Genomic DNA, 16,535 nt, shown 5'->3' with positions numbered 1-16,535 from the left:
AGGAGCCCGGATCCGGATATGAAGGGAAGGGGTCAGATTCAGGGCCTCGCAGAAGGGCAAAGGCACGGCCCACGAGCCGGCAGAGAAGGATCCAGACCCTCGTAAACCACGGAGGAGGAAGAACCGACCGCCCCAGCCCACGGGCGCCGTGAGCCGTCTCCTCACCGCGTAGCTGCCACAGCCTGCGTAAAACGCACAACCCCCACCCGCGCTGCAGTCCCGGGGGCGGAGCGTGCCGCCCAGCCAATGGTGACGGGCCATGTGCCATTACGTCACCCCACGCCAGCCAACCACAGGCGGTACCGAGCTGCACCTGTCCGGGCTTTAAAGGGCCGCGGGGCTAGGGGACGACGTTTGCCAGCCCAGCCACGGAGACGCAGATGCGTGTGGGCCACATGGGTAGAAAAACAGCGTCTGCCTTTATTCAAGTCCCGTCCCCGGCCCCAGGTCCCAACCCGCGTCCAGGCGCGGGAGTCCCCGGGGGATGGAAGTAGCTATCCAGGGCTGGCTGAAGGGCCCGGGACACTTGCTCCGCCCTCTCTTGGAGCCGCCCGGGACGCGGGGCGCGGGGCTGCTGCAGAGCCCCCAGGAAGTCCGGCAGTTGGGAGGGCAGTGAGAAGACGGGCACGGTACGGAAAAGGGCGGGTACGGAGTCCGGGTGGAGCAGCCTGTCGAAGCAGGCCCCCACATAGCGGCCGAGCGCCCGGCCCTGCAAGAAGTCGGGCAGCACGCAGCTGAGCGAGGCACGGAAGGCGTCGTGTGGGCCGTGAGCCCCGGGCGCAGACACCCCCTCCTGTAGCCACTCACTGCACAGCGCCACCGCCCCGGGCGAGAAGAGCAGGACCACCACGCCGCCCTCCTGCAGGGTCTGGCGCCGCTGTGCGTGGAACCAGGCCACGGGTCCCTGCGCGCTCATTTCACGACGGCTCCACAGGTCTACGGCCACGCGCAGCGGCAGCTGGCACAGCGCCGACGCCAGGGCGCCCACCAGGCGCTCGAAGTCCGAGTCATCGGCTGAGTAGAGGAGCAGAGCCGCGCGGCCCCTGGCGGCCGCTGCTGGAGAAAACAGATGGGGAGGGAAGAGGTGAGCTGGCACAGGCCTGGCCCCCCCGGGGGCGGCCCCCAGCCCAGCGCGTGCTCCCACTCACCCCCCGAGCGGACGTCCTGTTTCAGGAGCCTCAGCCACCCTGTTAGGGGAGAGGGGCGGAGGCAGCCTGTGAGCTCGGCCGCCACCTTCCCTCGGAGAACTCCCACAGCCACTCTGGTCCTGCCCCTGGGGAATGGGGAGCCGGGAAGCGCTCACCTTTCGCGTGATCCTTTTTGAGAAGGAGGATGAGGGAAAGCGCAGCGGCAAAGAGTAGGCAGGCCAGCCACAAGAGGGCCCAGCGCTTGTGGATGTCTGGGAGACCCATGGAAGAAGAGTTAGAAACTTACACTCACCTTCCACAGAGGAGAAAAACTGAGACTTAAGAGAAATGATTTGACGGCCGCGCGCGGTGGGTCACGCCTGTAATCCCAGCACTTTGGGAGGCCAAGGCGGGTGGATCACGAGGTCAGGAGTTCAAGACCAGCCTGGCCAACATGGTGAAACCCCGTCTCTACTAAAGATACAAAAAATTAGCCGGGTGTGGTGGCGCACGCCTGTAATCCCAGCTACTCGGGAGGCTGAGGCAGGAGAATCGCTTGAACTCGGGAGGCAGAGGTTGCAGTGAGCAGAGATCGCGCCATTGCACTCCAGCCTGGCCGACAGGTTGAGACTCCTCTCAAAAAAAGAAAAAAAATGATTTGTCCAAAGTCCACAGCACAGTGTCAGAGCCAGTGGATGAATATAGCTCCATCTGTTTAGGGGTCTTTGAATAAGTAAGGTCACCTTCTGCCTCAGTTTTCTCCTCTGTAAAGTTGTAGCTACGTCACAGGGTTGGTATGAGGACTAAATATATTAATATATATAAAGCACTTAACACAATGCCGAGCATCTTAAGTGCTAAAATGTCAGCTCCTATTATTCTCCCCTAAGCTAGGGTTGCTGGGCCCTTGATCTTGCTGTCCTGGGTGTCTGCAACTATCTAGTGTCCCTGCCCTGTCTTTTTTTCGCCTCTAATCGATTCACCTTGAATTAATTCATGGCAGCCTCAGAAATCTTTTAAAAATGTAAATTTGGGCCGGGCGCGGTGGCTTATGACTATAATCCCAGCACTTTGGGAGGCCGAGGCGGGCGGATCACGAGATCAGGAGTTCAAGACCAGCCTGGCCAAGACGGTGAAACCCCATCTCTACTAAAAATACAAAAATTAGCCGGGCATGGTGGCGGGTGCCTATTAATCCCTGCTACCCAGGAGGCTGAGGTAGAGAATTGCTTGAACCTGGGAGGCAGGGGTTGCAGTTAGCTGAGATCGTGCCGTTGCATTCCAGCCTGGGCGACAGAGTGAGACTCTGTCTCAAAAATAAAAAAATAAAATAAAATAAAAAAATAAAAAATATATATATAAATTTGATTTTAACTCCTGCTGCTCTCAACATAAGATCTAAATCCCCTACATGGCTCCTGCATCTTTATCTCATGACAGAAACCTGCCTGTCCAAGACCCTCTATCTCTACCCCCTTCCCCTAGTTCAGTCTTCAGAGTTTTGCTGAAACCTTCCCCCTGAGCCCTTCACCCCACCCAGGTCAGGTCCACATTGTACGCATTTACAGCACTGAACACTTGGTGGTGCTTCAGTAGCTCACACTTCAAATGTAAGTGACTGGCTCATGTCTTGCTAGTCTTCTAGGGATAGGGGGCAGGGATTTATCTTTTTGGTGTTCCTGGGATTCCTGCAAGCTCTCATCATATTTTTTGAGTGAATGAAGGAATGACCCTCTGTTTATCTGATCTCAGGGAAGGACAAGGCCATTGCATGTGCTGTGCCCAAGAGTGGTCCCTGTCAAGATCCCCGCTCCTGGTACAGAAAGGAAAGGCAGTTCTTACAATACTCACATTTGTCCATGGGGCAGGCCCATAGCGCTCCCAAGTCATCATCCCATAGCTGTAAGATACAAACAGAACCAAATCCAGGGCAGCAGCCAGGTGTTTAACATTCACCAAGCTCTGGTGGCCTGATCTGCAAATTCCCAGCATCAACTATGCATATCTCCCTGCTAGGGTTCCTGCAGCTGCTCTGCCTTTGTTTATGCTGTGCCCACTGCCTATGGTGTGACTTCTTCCATACCAAATCTGGCTTATAGGAAGAAATTCTTCCCGGAAGCTCTCCCTGGAACCCAAAACTTAGCACCTCTAGGTGTGGTTATCTGTTTACGGGTGTCTAGCCAACAGTGTGCCCCTTGGGGATAGGAACTATGCTTCGTCTACTCTTTTTTTGTTTTTTGTTTTGTTTTGTTTGAGACAGAGTCTCGCTCTGTCGCCCAGGCTGGAGTGCAGTGGCCGGATCTCAGCTCACTGCAAGCTCCGCCTCCCGGGTTTACGCCATTCTCCTGCCTCAGCCTCCCGAGTAGCTGGGACTATAGGCGCCCGCCACCTCGCCCGGCTAGTTTTTTGTATTTTTTTTTGGTAGAGACGGGGTTTCACCATGTTAGCCAGGAAGGTCTCGATCTCCTGAGCCCGTCTCGGCCTCCCAAAGTACTGGGATTACAGGCTTGAGCCACTGTGCCCGGCCCTTCATTTACTCTTAACTTTCCCAGGGCTGAACATAAAATAAGCCTAAATAGACAGGAGGTGAGTGCTAGTTTTAGGCCTGTTGCCTCTGGGCATTGAGGTGGGGCCCTTCTGCCACCAGCTCACCTGCAGACATTGGCCTGACTGCAGGTCTTGTAGTAAGTACTCTCCAAGGCGAGCTGCCCTCTGCCAAGACAAAGGATGGGGGCACTGTTACCTGGAGGTAGCACCCTTAGGGCAGCACCTACCGGGCTACAGCTGGGTAGAACGGGGTAGACGGGATTGGGAGACTTTGGTGATGCCGCTGAATATGGCCCTGGTCTGAGTCACCCCCATGTTCCCAGAGACCGGCACAGGGTGGATGGAGTGAAAATTTGAGGCCAGGTGTGAGATGCATTTGGAGAGATCTGTGGAGGAGGGTCACCCAGTCCTAACCGTGGAGGCTTTGCTGGGTAGTGAAGTACAGCCACTGGGTTCCAAGGCACAGAGGGATCTGTTGTCCTGGGGGCCTCGTGTCTCCAACAGTAGCACATCGTCTTTGAGAGGCCCCAGGGAGTCTGGAAGGGGTGAGAGGCCACTCTGACCAAGACCCAACTTTGCTGGGATTGGCCACTTGCCCACCTCCCATGCCCTGACCTTCACCCCTAGGAGGTGGCCCTGTCCCAGCCACCCCCATGCCCAACTCACCAGCCCACAAGCACTTCTGCAGCTGCAGCTTCTCCCAACTGTTCACCTGCTGGGAAGAGACCATGGTTAGGGCCTCTAAGAAAAGCAAAAGCCAAAGGCAGAAAGACCAGAACAGGGCAGGCAACAGAAGGCCTGTTGGGTTGGGAATCTGCACTCAATCTGATCTTGAGCAGATGTGGATTCAAGGCTGGGTGATTAGGAGTCACTACATCTTTCGCTGCCCCAGCCTTGTGAGGTCATCTGTGTAAAGTATCTTCTGACCCTAAAGCTGTTTTTATGTCTTACAAAGCATAGTTCCCCTCTCATCTAACCTTCTCAAAGAGATTCCCTTCTCACATGACCATCCCGCTAAAAATTGCAACCCCAGTCCCACCTTATTCCTTTCCCATAGTATTTGTATGCAATTTTAAGATATTATATAATTTATTTACAATGTCTGTTGGCTGCCTTTGTCCATTACAATATAAGTTCTATGAGGGTAGAGATGTTAGGATCTATCACAAGTGCCTAAAACAGTGACTCGCACTGCTAAAAACATCTCGAATGAGTGAATATTCTTATAATCACCCTTTGAAACTGTAGAGCAACCCATTCTACATGTATGGAAATAGAATAAGGATAGCAATAACAAAAGTGGCTACATTTATTGAGCATTTAGTCTGTACGGATTCCTAAGGGGAAGCACTTCTCTTATTTCATCGTCACAACCACTCCATGAGGCAGTTACTGTATTATCATCTGCATTAAACAGATGAGGAGACTGACGTTCAGAGAAGTGAAGGGACTTGCCCAGGGTCCCACACACTGCTAAAGTAAATAGTGGAACTCCCAAAGAGGAAGCTGGCAACCACTATGCTTTAGCGGCCCAAGAACTAAGACCCCCTTGGCTAGGGGGTCTGCCTAGGTCCAACCCCCAGCCCAGCACTTGGCACCCCTTTCTGACCTGAACACAGAGGTTAGGGTGGACTTTCAGCAATGGGAACTCGAGAACCTTCTGTGGAAAGAGAGGAATGGGTGGGATCACAAAAGGGGGACCCTGGTTCCCCACTCTCCCCTCACTACGGGAGGTGTCCTCTGCTTTACTTACGTCCACAGTGACATTCTCCCAGGAAAGTGGCGGGACCAGTGGCTGGCAGGGGTCCCCACCTGGAGCCTGCCAGCACAGTGCAGCTTCTGCGGGCAGCGAACACGGCGCGTCCAGCAGCCAGCTCTGCAGGGTCAGCAGTCGCAGCCGGGCTGCTCGCCAGAGGTTCTGGTGTGCGCGGGGGTCTGCAAGGAAAGGGCGCAGTCACCACACGCTAGGCACCCATCGCTCGCAATGCCCCAGCCCCAACCCCAGCCCCAGGCCGGTCAGCTCACCCTCCCTGAAGGGGCAGATGTTTGTCCTAACGGAGTCAGGTTCCAGAGGCCACACCTGGAAAGGAAACAGGGGTCTGCTCAGGTCCCCTCCGTGGGCATGTGCCTGGCCCTCTGCTAGACACTGGGGACACACTCATTCAGCAGATAGTTCACAAGTATGTGCTGGGTCTTCTCGCCTTTTACAAAACCTGGAGATGCTCACATCTATTCTTCCAGCAAACATAATGCTGGGCACTGGCAAGATTTTCATTCAACAAACTTTTTTTTTTTTTTTTTTTTTTTTGAGATAAAGTCTCGCTCTTGTCGCCTAGGCTGGAGTGTAGTGGTACAATCTTGGCTCACTACAACCTCCGCCTCCCAGGTTCAAGCGATTCTCCCATCTCAGCCTCCTGAGGAGCTGGGATTATAGGCGTGTGCCACAGCGCCAGGCTAACTGGTTAATTTTTGTATTTTTAGTGGAGATGGGGTTTCACCACGTTGATCAGGCTGGTTTCGAACTCCTGACCTCAAGTGATCTGCCCCTCTCAGCCTCTCAAAGTGTTGGGATTACAAGTGTGAGCCACCACACCTGGCCCATTCAACAGACTTTTAATGGGTGCCTACCATTGTGTCTTAGCAGTATGGCAGGCACAAGGGACCTTGGATAATTAAATATTTATTTATTTATTTATTTATTTATTTATTTATTTATTGAGACCGAGTCTCACTCTGTTGCCCAGGCTGGAGTGCAGTGGTGTGATCTTGGTTCACCACAACCTCTGCCTCTTGGGTTCAAGTGATTCTCCTGCCTCAGCCTCCCGAGTAGCTGGGACTGCAGGCATACATCACCACGCCTGGCTTATTTTTGTACTTTTAGTAGAGACTGGGTTTCACTATGGTGGTCAGGCTGGTCTCAAACTCCTGACCTCGTGATCCACCCACCTTGGGCTCCCAAAGTGCTGGGATTACAGTGTGAGCCACCACGCCTGGCGGATAATTAATTTTAATTCATTCCACAGTCACTTTGTGAGCACCTGCTATGTGTCAGGGAATGTGCTAAGTTCTAAGGACACATTCATTTATTCTTTCAACAGACGTTTTAAGAGTGCCTATTACATGCATAGCTCTGTGCTAAGCACTAGAGGTAATATATAAATTTATTCATCAAGCCTTTAGTTAGGAACACCAACTATGTGGCAGGCATTGTGTTTGGCAATGAAGACATTTAAATCACAGCATACATCTCATGAACATCTGCTGTGTCCTATGGCTGTGCTAGGTAGTAAGATTTATTCACTCATTCAACAGTGAGGACCCTCATACTGTTACCTTGTTTAAAAACAAAACAAAACAGTGAGTAGGCGCTATATGCCAGGCACCATGCAAGGCTCTTGCAAAGCTATTACATTTGAATTAGATATGATTTGCTTGCCTTCAAGGAAATCACAAACTCACACTTGTAGTAAGGATAAAATATTTATATAAATTAGTAAAGCACTCACTCATTTCATAATATTTATTGAGCATCTGTTGTGTACAAGAAGAAATTAGATGCCCAAATAAGAAAGGACGTGATCGAGCTGGGTGTGGTGGCCCATCGCCACAAAACATTAAAAAATGAAAACAGGCTGGGCACGGTGGCTCACGCCTATAATTCCAGCACTTTGGGAGGCCGAGGCGGGCGGATAACGAGGTCAGGAATTTGAGACCAGCCTGACCAACCTCGTCTCTACTAAAAATACGAAAATTAGCCAGGTGTGGTGGCATGTGCCTGTAATTCCAGCTACTTGGGAGGCTGAGGCAGGAGAATGGCTTGAACCTGGGAGGCAGAGGTTGCAGTGAGCCGAGATCACGCCACTGTACTCGCCACTGCACTCCAGCCTGGGCAAAAGAGTGAAACTCCGTATTAAAAAACAACAACACAAAAAAGGAAACAATTAGCCAGGCATGGTGGCCCATGCCTGCAGTTCCAGCTGCTCAGAGGCTGAGGCAGGAGGATCCCTTGAGCCTGGGAGTTTGAGGCTGCAATGAACCGTGTTCATGCCACTGCACTCTAGCATGGGTGACAGAGCAAGATGCTGTGTCTAAAAAAAAAGAAAAAAAGAAAAAATTTTAAGAAAATAAAATAAATGAAGTGATAAATGGACAAGGAAAGATAGAAGTGCAAGGGGATTTGGAACTAGGAGAGGCTGGGTGGTTGGGGAAAAGCTTTGGGAAAGAGGTGAGGGTATTTGAGGTAATGGGAATCACCTGAGAAAAGGCAGGGAGATGGGTGTATCTTGGTAAGTAGCTCCACTGGATGTAACAGTGTTCTCATGAAGGAGAATCATGGGGAAAATACAGTGAAAAGGCACCACTGGGGGCAGAATATGGGCCCAGAATGCCAGGAAAGTGATTGGAAGGGAGGGGAGCTTGGAAGTATTGAAACAGTCTAGAAAAGAGATGATAGAGCTCCAAGCTGGACTGAGATGGAGAGGAGGGGGAAAGAGAATGAGGGACATTAATGTCAGAGGTAAGATGGATGAGACCTGATGACAAATTAAATGTGCAATCAGGGGCCAGTCATGGCGGCTCATGCCTGTAATCCTAGCACTTTGGGAGGCCGAGGCGGGCGGATCATGAGGTCGAGAGATCGAGACCATCCTGGCTAACAAGGTGAAACCCTGTCTCTACTGAAAATACAAAAAAATTAGCCGGGCGTGGTCACAGACACCTGTAGTCCCAGTTACTCAGGAGGCAGAGGCAGGAGAATGGTGTGAACCCGGGAGGCGGAGCTTGCAGTGAGCCGAGATCACGCCACTGCACTCCAGCCTGGGCAACAGAGTGAGACTCTGTCTCAAAAAAAAAAAAAAAAGTGCAATCGGGGCCAGCCACAGTGGCTCATGCTTATAATCCCAGCACTTGGTGGGAGGCTGAGGTGGGAGGATAACATAAGCCCAGGAATTCAGAACAGCCTGGGTAACATAGCAAGATCACATTTCTACACAAAACAAAAAAACTAGCTGAGTATGGTAGTGCTCACCAGTAGTTCCAGCTACTTGGGAGGCTGAGGCAGGAGGATCACTTGAACCCAGGGGACTGAGGCTGCAGTGTGCCATGATTGTGCCACTGCACTCCAGCCTGGGCAACAGAGTGAGACCTTGTCTAAAAAAATAAATAAATGTGCAGAGGAAGAGGAAAGAGCCAGCAGGTTTAAGCCTGGATGTGGCACACATTCTTATAACAGCCCCAAGAAGCTGTTACTATTATTATTCCCATTTTATAGATGAGAAACAGGCTCACAGAGGTGAAGTGACTTGCCCAAGGTTACACAACTAGCAAATGGCAAGAGCCAAGATTCAAACCAGTCCAAGTTCGTAGCACATGCTCTGCCCCCCAGGGGAACACAAAGACAGAACTGGAGGAGTAGGGAAAGGCTTCAAGGAGAAGGTGATATTTGAATGGGGCCATGAAGTATCAGTAGGAGTTCTGTGGAGGATCAGGGAGAGCATTCAGGGAATGTAATAGACAGAAGGCATAGGACAGCAAGGGTCAAGGAAGGGCCAGCCACCCCAGGGAGCCACAGTCTCCACCTCAATGAAGGGTTTGAAGAATGGTGAGACCAGGAAGGCAGGGATCACCCCCATCATCATCTTCCCATTCCTCTTCTGGCACCCAGCTGGACTCTGCTCCTACCTGAATACAGAGGCAGGGAACCAGGTCTGTGTGGTTCAAGGTAATGATCTGCGGTCCAGTCTGTGGAACAAATAAAGGAAGGAGGTTGGAGAAGATAAGGAGGAAGAGGAGGACGCCAAAGTCAAGGAAACCAGGAAGGCGGAAGTTCCCCCACCAGTGTTCCCTTGCTTGGGGTGAGTCCTCTTCAAGGGTCCTCTTTGATAAGGCACTGCGTCCTTTGCACAGGCATTGGCCTACAGTGGGAATGGACTTGGGAAGGGGGAGGCCTCACCAGGTTTTTGTGCCACCGGGGTTTTGGGGGGCCCTGGACCTGATTCCAGTACAGGGAGAGGCCAAAGTGCTGCTCCTCAGAGACATTCAGAACTAGATGCACATTGTCACCATCTGCTGACACGTTGAGCCAGGGCAGGGCTGGTGGGAGAGGCAAAGAGAGAGAGCACAGCTTAGACTTCCTCACCTCTTCTGCATACCTGACTGACCCTTTGGAGTTTCTTTCAACCCCCTTAGACTGGGAGGCTCTTGGAGGACAGAGCGTGTGTCCTCACCTCAGACCAGACTTTGCCCCTAGCAGCTGCCCAGAGCTAAGCCTGTGGAGGCCCTAGTGTGTGGTCTGAGGACAGCTATTTTCCCTCTGCAGCCAGAAAGATCTGTAACCTCTTTAAAACAAGTCATTTAAAACAAGTCAACTGTGACCTTTCTGATCTCACCTCTTGACACTTGTGTCCTTTTTTTTTTTTTTTTTTTTTTTTTGAGAGGCAGTCTCACTCTGTTGCCCAGGCTGGAGTACAGTGGTGCGATAGCTCACTGCAACCTCCACCTCCTGGATTCAAGTGATTCTCTTGCCTCAGCCACCCGAGTAACTGGGATTACAGGCATGCGTCACCACGCCTGGCTAATTTTTGTATTTTTAGTAGAGATGGGGTTTCGTTCATGTTGGACAGGCTGGTCTTGAACTCCTGACCTCAAGCAATCCTCCTGCCTCAGCTTCCCAAAGTGCTGGAATTGCAGACGTGAGCCACCACGTGCAGCCTATGGCACTTGTGTCCTTAATAACTCTGCTGCAGTGTTATTAAGGACCTCCTTACTATTTCTCTCTCTCTTTTTTTTTTTCTTGAGACAGTGTCTCATTCTGTCACCTAGGCTAGAGTGCAGTGGCACAGTCTTGGCTCACTGCAAGCTCCGCCTCCCGGGGTTCACGCTGTTCTCCTGCCTCAGGCTCCCGAGTAGCTGGGACTACAGGCACCCACCACCACGCCCGGCCAACTTTTTTGTATTTTTTGTAGAGACGGAGTTTCACCGTGTTAGCCAGGATGGTCTGGATCTCCTGACCTCGTGATCCGCCCACCTCGGCCTCCCAAAGTGCTGAGATTACAGGCGTGAGCCGCCACGCCTGGCCCCCTTCTTACTATTTCTTAAACACCCCTGACATACTCCCACCCCAGGCCCTTTGTGCTGGCTATTCTCTCTTCCCTCAGATATATGGCTCCTCTCTCACCTCTTTCAGGTCTCTGCTCACCAGAGTGAGACCATCCCTGACCTCTGCCACTCCCAACCTTTCCCACCCCTTCCACAAATGTTCTCCTTAGTGCTAATCACTGTCTAACTTCCTGCATTCTTCACATCTCCATGTGTTTGTTGTGTCCTTCCTCACCCCCACCCTGACCCTGACACCAGTTCCATGGGGTCGGGGTTTTTTGTCATCTTGATTTATTGATTTATTAATATTTCCAGTGTCCAGGGATTTGCCTGGTACACAGAAATTAATAAATATCTGTTGAATAAATGAATCAATGTCTACTTAATGAAGGAAGAAATGAAATGCATGATATATATCTGTGTTTTTAAAACTCTGGTTTTGAATAGTCTTTAATGAGTTGCCAAAGAGGCAGGCCAACTTTAATTTTAAGAAGCCAAAAAGAAAATGAAGTTGAAAAAATTTAGTAATTCAGAAAACATCACAGTATTTATGTATTGATCTGGGTGCTAGTTATGCAAGTGTATACATACATAAAAATGAATTGGCTGGAGGCCTCGACTCACGCCTGTAATCCCAGCACTTTGGGAGGTCAAGGCGGGAGGATCACGAGGTCAGGAGTTTAAGACCAGCCTGGCCAACATGGTGAAACCCCATCTCTACTAAAAATACAAAAATTAGCTGTGTATGGTGGTGCATGTCTGTAATCTCAGCTACTTGGGAGGCTGAGGCAGAAGAATCACTTGAACCCAGGAGGTGGAGGTTGCAGTGAGCTGAGGTCGCACCACTACACTCCAGCCTGGGTGACAGAGCAAGACTCCGCCAAAAAAAAAAAAAAAAAACTGGACATGAAAATCAGTACCCTTTACATACTTTTATGTATGTATGTTATACACAATAAAGAAGAAAATATAAAACCAAAGCAAAATCCAAATAGTACATGGGAAAAAAGTCAGACCCTTGACTTTCTTAGCTTTTATTTCAAGTTTTTTGTTTTTTGTTTTTTGTTTTTTGAGACAAGAGTCTTGTTCTGTCACCCAGGCTGTAGTGCAATGGTGCAGTCTCGGCTTACTGCAGCCTCTGCCTCCCAGGCTCAAGCGATTCTCCTGCCTCAGCCTCACGAGTAGCTGGGACCACAAATGCACACCACCATGCCCTGTTAATTTTTGTGTTTTTGGTAAAGACGGGGTTTTGCCATGTTGCCCAGGCTGGTCTCGAACTTTTGAGCTCAAGCAATCCTCCCACCTTGGCCTCCCAAAGTGCTGGGATTACAGGCGTGAGCCACTGAGCCTGACCCAAAATTCATCTTTCTATTCCCAGTGCTTAGCACAGAGGAGCAGATACTGCAATTAATGTGTTATGAATGAATGAATGAATAAATGAATGAATGAATGTGTTCTGTGAGCTTCTGAGATGTGGCAGCCCATATCAGAAGTGGACTCCAAGGGTCTCTCATACTCTAGACCCTGCCCCTCCCTCCTCCCAGCCCACTGGCCCTAGCCCCTACCCCAGCAGCTCGGGATGCTGTTCCGGACTTCGAGCCCCCTGCAGTCTGGGGAGAGATCACAGAAGAGCCTCCAGTGGGGCTGGGGGCCGAGGAAAGAAGTGGGGGCAATCTGACTCCCAGGAGGGCATTAAGAATGGCTCCCCATCCCCTACATACCACCCACATCTATCCAATGCTCAAAGCACCTTCCCCAGGGGCTGGAAAGCCATGTGACCCAGGGAGAGAAGGCCCGAGGGACTGACTCTGGGAAGGATTAGAGCACAGACCCCTGCCAGAGAGTGGATGGAGGCAGAAGAAGGTGAAAGCAGGAGGGAGAGTGACCAAAGGGGACAGAGGCTATGGGGCCAGGACTTGGGGGTCCACTTACCAGGCAGCTGCTGTGTGAGGTTGAGCTCCTTCTCGTACCTGGGCTGAGTATAGGACCAGATTCGTACCTCACTCCCTAGGGCAGCCTCGAAGCAGTCATATACTACAGAGCCCTGTGAGGAGAGGGGTGGGGAAGGCTGGTGGTGCAGGGCTCAGATCCAGGCCAAGGGCTGTGGGATCATCTGCAGGGACCACTCTGCTCACTGCCCTTCTCCCACAACCAATGACTGTATTTATACTGTATAGCCTGAAATCTACCATTCACCTTTCCTTCAAGGGGCCTCAGTTCTAAAGCAAATGTCCTCAGTAAGAGTGTCACCAGGACGGGAAAAGGCCCTAGACATTTAAATCCCTGCCCCACCCTGCTGTGCTAGATCACCTGGCCAAAGCTAAGGAGATGAGACACCCCAGCGCAATATGGGACACCCTTCCCCACAGAAGTGGTTCTCCCATTCAACCCAGTGCCTCAGTGTTCCTTACAACTGCTTGTGACATGGACCAAGCAGATGTTCTCCCAATCTACAGTTCTCCAGATAAAAGGATATTGGCTGGCAGCTGGAGGTTGGAGGGTTTGAGTGATTTGACCCCAGTGGAAATAGATCTTCCAAGCACATGTGGCCTCCTGAGGCAGGGAGAAGCCCCAACACCCTGCTCCATGGTACTTACACCATGGTAAGTATACCATGCTATGTATGGTAGGACTCTTCTTTTGGTCCAAGAGTACAGAGAAGTGCATCCAGCCCACAGACCTCCCCTTTTCAAGCCTCACTTTCTCTATCTGGAAAATGAGGATAATAATAATGCCTAGTTCATCAGGTAGCTTTGAGGATTACAAAAGAATTAAATTTATCGAAATTCTTCAGTGCCAGGCATTACATCCAGTGTTTTACAGGTATCAACTTAATTTAATTCTCATAACAGTCATATGAGGTGGGACTATTCTTTTTTTTTTTTTTTTTTTTTTTTTTTAGACGGAGTCTCTCTCTGTCACCCAGGCTGGAGTGCAGTGGCGGGATCTCGGCCAGGACTATTCTTTTTTTATGTGGCAAAAAAAAAAAAAAAAAAATCTTTAAGAGATGTTTCACAAGGAAGTTACACAAATAGCCAATAAGCATGTGAAAAAAGTGCTCAACTTCATCAGTCATTGGGAGATACAAATTAAAACCACAATGATAAACCGCTACATATGCAGTAAAATTATTACAATTACAACACTATGCTTGTTTTGGCACCACATATACTACAACTGGAACAATACAGAAAAGATTAGCATGGCCCCTGCCTGAGGATGACATGCAAATTCATGGAGGGTTCCATATACTTAAAATTCAAATATATTTAATTTAAAAATAAAATAAAATCACACCATCAAGTGCTGGCAAAGATGGGAAGCAACTAAAACTCCCATACACTGCTGGTGGGAGGGTAAAATAGTAGAAGCACCCAGGAAAACTGCTTGGTGATTTCTCATAGTCAAGCATATGAAGTAGAACTATTCTTATCCCCATTTTACAGACATAAAGGCTGAGGCATAACAGGCTGAAGGGACTTGGCCACAGCGCTGATCAGAATCAAAAGAATAGTCCCACCTCACATGGCTGTTGTGAGAAATAAGTTGATACCTGTAAAACACTGACTGTAATGCCTGGTACTGAAGGGTTTCAATAAATTTAATTCTTTTGTAATCCTCAAAGAGATAATGCATGTGAAAGTGTTTTATTGGATTTTAGGTTTAGAAGGTTATTATTATTATTATTTTGCATACCACAGACTGACCAAACTGCACAAGGGCAGCAGGCACTTGCACCTCCAGCAGGACGCAGCGGGCAGTAGGGTAGGCCTGGAAGGAGAGCACGACTTGGGCCTGGAGAGAGGCTGTGGGCAACAGGGCAGGGGTCGGTCAGGCCCAGGAGTGGCAGGCCAGGCCTTGGCATGGGGCACTTGGGCCAGCCAGGTTCTCCTCACCATTCCTAGGCTCCTCCACCCCTGAGTCAGCTGCTCCTCCAAACTTTTCCTCATCTTCAGGTTCTTCCCAGTGCCCTAGAAGGACCCAAGAGCAAGGCCCTGGGTGAGGCCCCCTGCTCTGGGCTGACTGGCTTTGGGGTTGGCTTCCTTCTGGAAAGCCCAGTGCTGGGAAGCAGAGGCTGGGGAGACCACACTGGCCTGGGAGTCCTTCTGCTGGTGTCCTCCAGGAGAACACTGAGGATGCCCAGCACTGCCTGAGAGATTCCCTGGCTCTCATGCCCACCCCAGACACACTCACATGCATTGTCACAGGATGACTTGCTCACCATGCACGGCCAAGTGGACAGCCACACGCACACAGAGGTCACAGTAGGTCTCCTTGCGGCACCTCAGCACCAGCTCTGTCTGCAGGTGCGTAGGCGCCAGCACGGGGCCCGGAGCAGGCACGATGTCCCCAGGCAGGCAGAGTATGTCACTGTCTGTGTGTGGAGGGGTGGGTGGGAGCTGAAGCTGTTCCAAGCCCAGAATTTGGTGGCACCTGACATACCCAGAGAGCCAAAGAACTTGGCTCTCTGGGGCTGAGGTGGACATGGAGGGCATGGACCTGGGGGACAGCTCTGCTCCCTTTAGCCAACCTGGGAAATTCTTTTTAAAAGTAGGGATACTGGCCGGGCGCGGTGGCTCAAGCCTGTAATCCCAGCACTTTGGGAGGCCGAGACGGGCGGATCATGAGGTCAGGAGTTCGAGACCATCCTGGCTAACACGGTGAAACCCCGTCTCTACTAAAAAATACAAAAAACTAGCCGGGCGAGGTGGTGGGCGCCTGTAGTCCCGGCTACTTGGGAGGCTGAGGCAGGAGAATGGCGTAAAAACCCGGGAGGCGGAGCTTGCAGTGAGCTGAGATCCGGCCACTGCACTCCACCCTGGGCGACATAGCGAGACTCCGTCTCAAAAAAAAAAAAAGTAGGGATACTTACCCCAGAGGTGGCAGGAGAGGCCCTGGGAAGGAAGGAAAGGAGAGTCAGAATTTGTTCCCCCACCTTCTAGGCACTGTTCTTTGCCTGAGACCTCCACCTACCTTTTTCTGGGGCTCCGTATTCCCAGACCCTCCCAGAGGAAGACAGACCCAGCTTTTGCCCCTTCCCCATTCTTCTCTTCTCCCATCAGTACCAGACAGACCAGACAGGGCAGTTCTGGCGGTGGCAGCAGTGACAGGAGCCAGGCTAAGGCTTTGCTGAGCCAAGAACTGAACTCTGAGCCTTCCCCCATCTCCCCAGGGTTCCAGACTCACCGGAGAGCAGTGGGTAGCGTCCTGAGGCCCCACAAGCCTCTCCAGAGAAAGGACAATGGGGCTTCGACCCAGTGCCAAGGACAGCAAGAACCAGGGCACAGGCATCTTCTAGATGCCAGGCAGTACCCAGGCCTGAGGCCCTGTGCTGCCCCCCCTAAGGGGGGCAGACACCCTACCCCTGACCCTAGTCAGCCCGTGTCTGTGGGTGGCAGGGGCTGGAATCCCTCCCCAGCCTCCAGAGGGGGCAGAGGGGGCTGTGCTGGATAGTTTGTGCACTCCCTGTCCTGCGAGTTCCAACTCTCGTCCTACTTCCAGTCCAGAATGGTTTCGTTTTGGCTCCCGGCAGGCAGCCGACTGTTCCCGCCCCTCTCTGTCCCTCCCACCAACACCAGGCTTGGGAGCCAGCAGCCTTGGACTAGGGTGGTGGCCCCACCTCCTCCTTCTTTGGCTCTCCTCTCCCTCTGCTGACACCTGGCTGGGAGGGGCCCCTGAAGAAGACAGCGAATGCATCATGGCTGAGTAAGGGAGCTCTTACTCACTCCAGCCCTAAGGCGGACACAGCCCTGGAGTCCTGGGCCC

The 16,535-nt window shown here is 51.4% G+C and overlaps 1 protein-coding gene and 1 non-coding gene across 9 annotated transcripts; one reads left to right on the top strand and one right to left on the bottom strand.

Moving 5' to 3' along the window:
* Positions 1–396: 396 nt before the first annotated feature.
* IL17RC (interleukin 17 receptor C) lies at positions 397–16,274 on the bottom strand. 8 transcript variants are annotated; one of them, XM_050778696.1, is made up of 19 exons: positions 15,957–16,274; positions 15,643–15,664; positions 14,992–15,144; positions 14,666–14,740; positions 14,466–14,575; positions 12,702–12,813; positions 12,335–12,379; positions 9,625–9,764; positions 9,354–9,413; positions 5,700–5,754; positions 5,428–5,609; positions 5,284–5,334; positions 4,341–4,386; positions 4,089–4,210; positions 3,780–3,839; positions 2,979–3,027; positions 1,304–1,399; positions 1,149–1,187; positions 397–1,053 (listed from the first exon to the last, which is right to left on the bottom strand). In XM_050778696.1, the coding sequence occupies exons 1-19, from the start codon at positions 16,059–16,061 to the stop codon at positions 425–427; spliced, it is 2,151 nt and encodes a 716-aa protein (XP_050634653.1). In that variant the 5' UTR covers positions 16,062–16,274; the 3' UTR covers positions 397–424. The 8 variants fall into 8 exon arrangements, with proteins under 8 accessions (XP_050634653.1, XP_050634652.1, XP_050634655.1 ...); XM_050778695.1 differs by having other exon boundaries at positions 4,341–4,389; positions 15,957–16,273; XM_050778698.1 differs by having other exon boundaries at positions 9,664–9,764; positions 15,957–16,273.
* Positions 13,921–14,023, top strand: LOC126949423 (U6 spliceosomal RNA). The gene has a single exon (XR_007723727.1). It is a non-coding gene; the product is annotated as a U6 spliceosomal RNA (small nuclear RNA).
* Positions 16,275–16,535: the final 261 nt, after the last annotated feature.

Source organism: Macaca thibetana, chromosome 2 (genome assembly GCF_024542745.1).
Source record: "Macaca thibetana thibetana isolate TM-01 chromosome 2, ASM2454274v1, whole genome shotgun sequence".
Classification (NCBI taxonomy): Eukaryota; Metazoa; Chordata; class Mammalia; order Primates; family Cercopithecidae; genus Macaca; species Macaca thibetana.
The sequence above is the reverse complement of the archived record's forward strand: the minus strand, read 5'-3'. Positions and strand labels throughout refer to the sequence as shown.

Excerpts from the sequence above, each read along its gene's own strand:
- IL17RC (XM_050778695.1), bottom strand. The coding sequence starts at position 16,061 with ATGCCTGTGCCCTGGTTCTTGCTGTCCTTGGCACTGGGTCGAAGCCCC. Across the intron at positions 15,145-15,642 it reads CCTCTCCTGCCACCTCTGGG|ACAGTGACATACTCTGCCTG; the intron begins GTAAGTATCCCT and ends CTCCACACACAG. Across the intron at positions 9,414-9,624 it reads CCCGGTGGCACAAAAACCTG|ACTGGACCGCAGATCATTAC; the intron begins GTGAGGCCTCCC and ends TTTGTTCCACAG.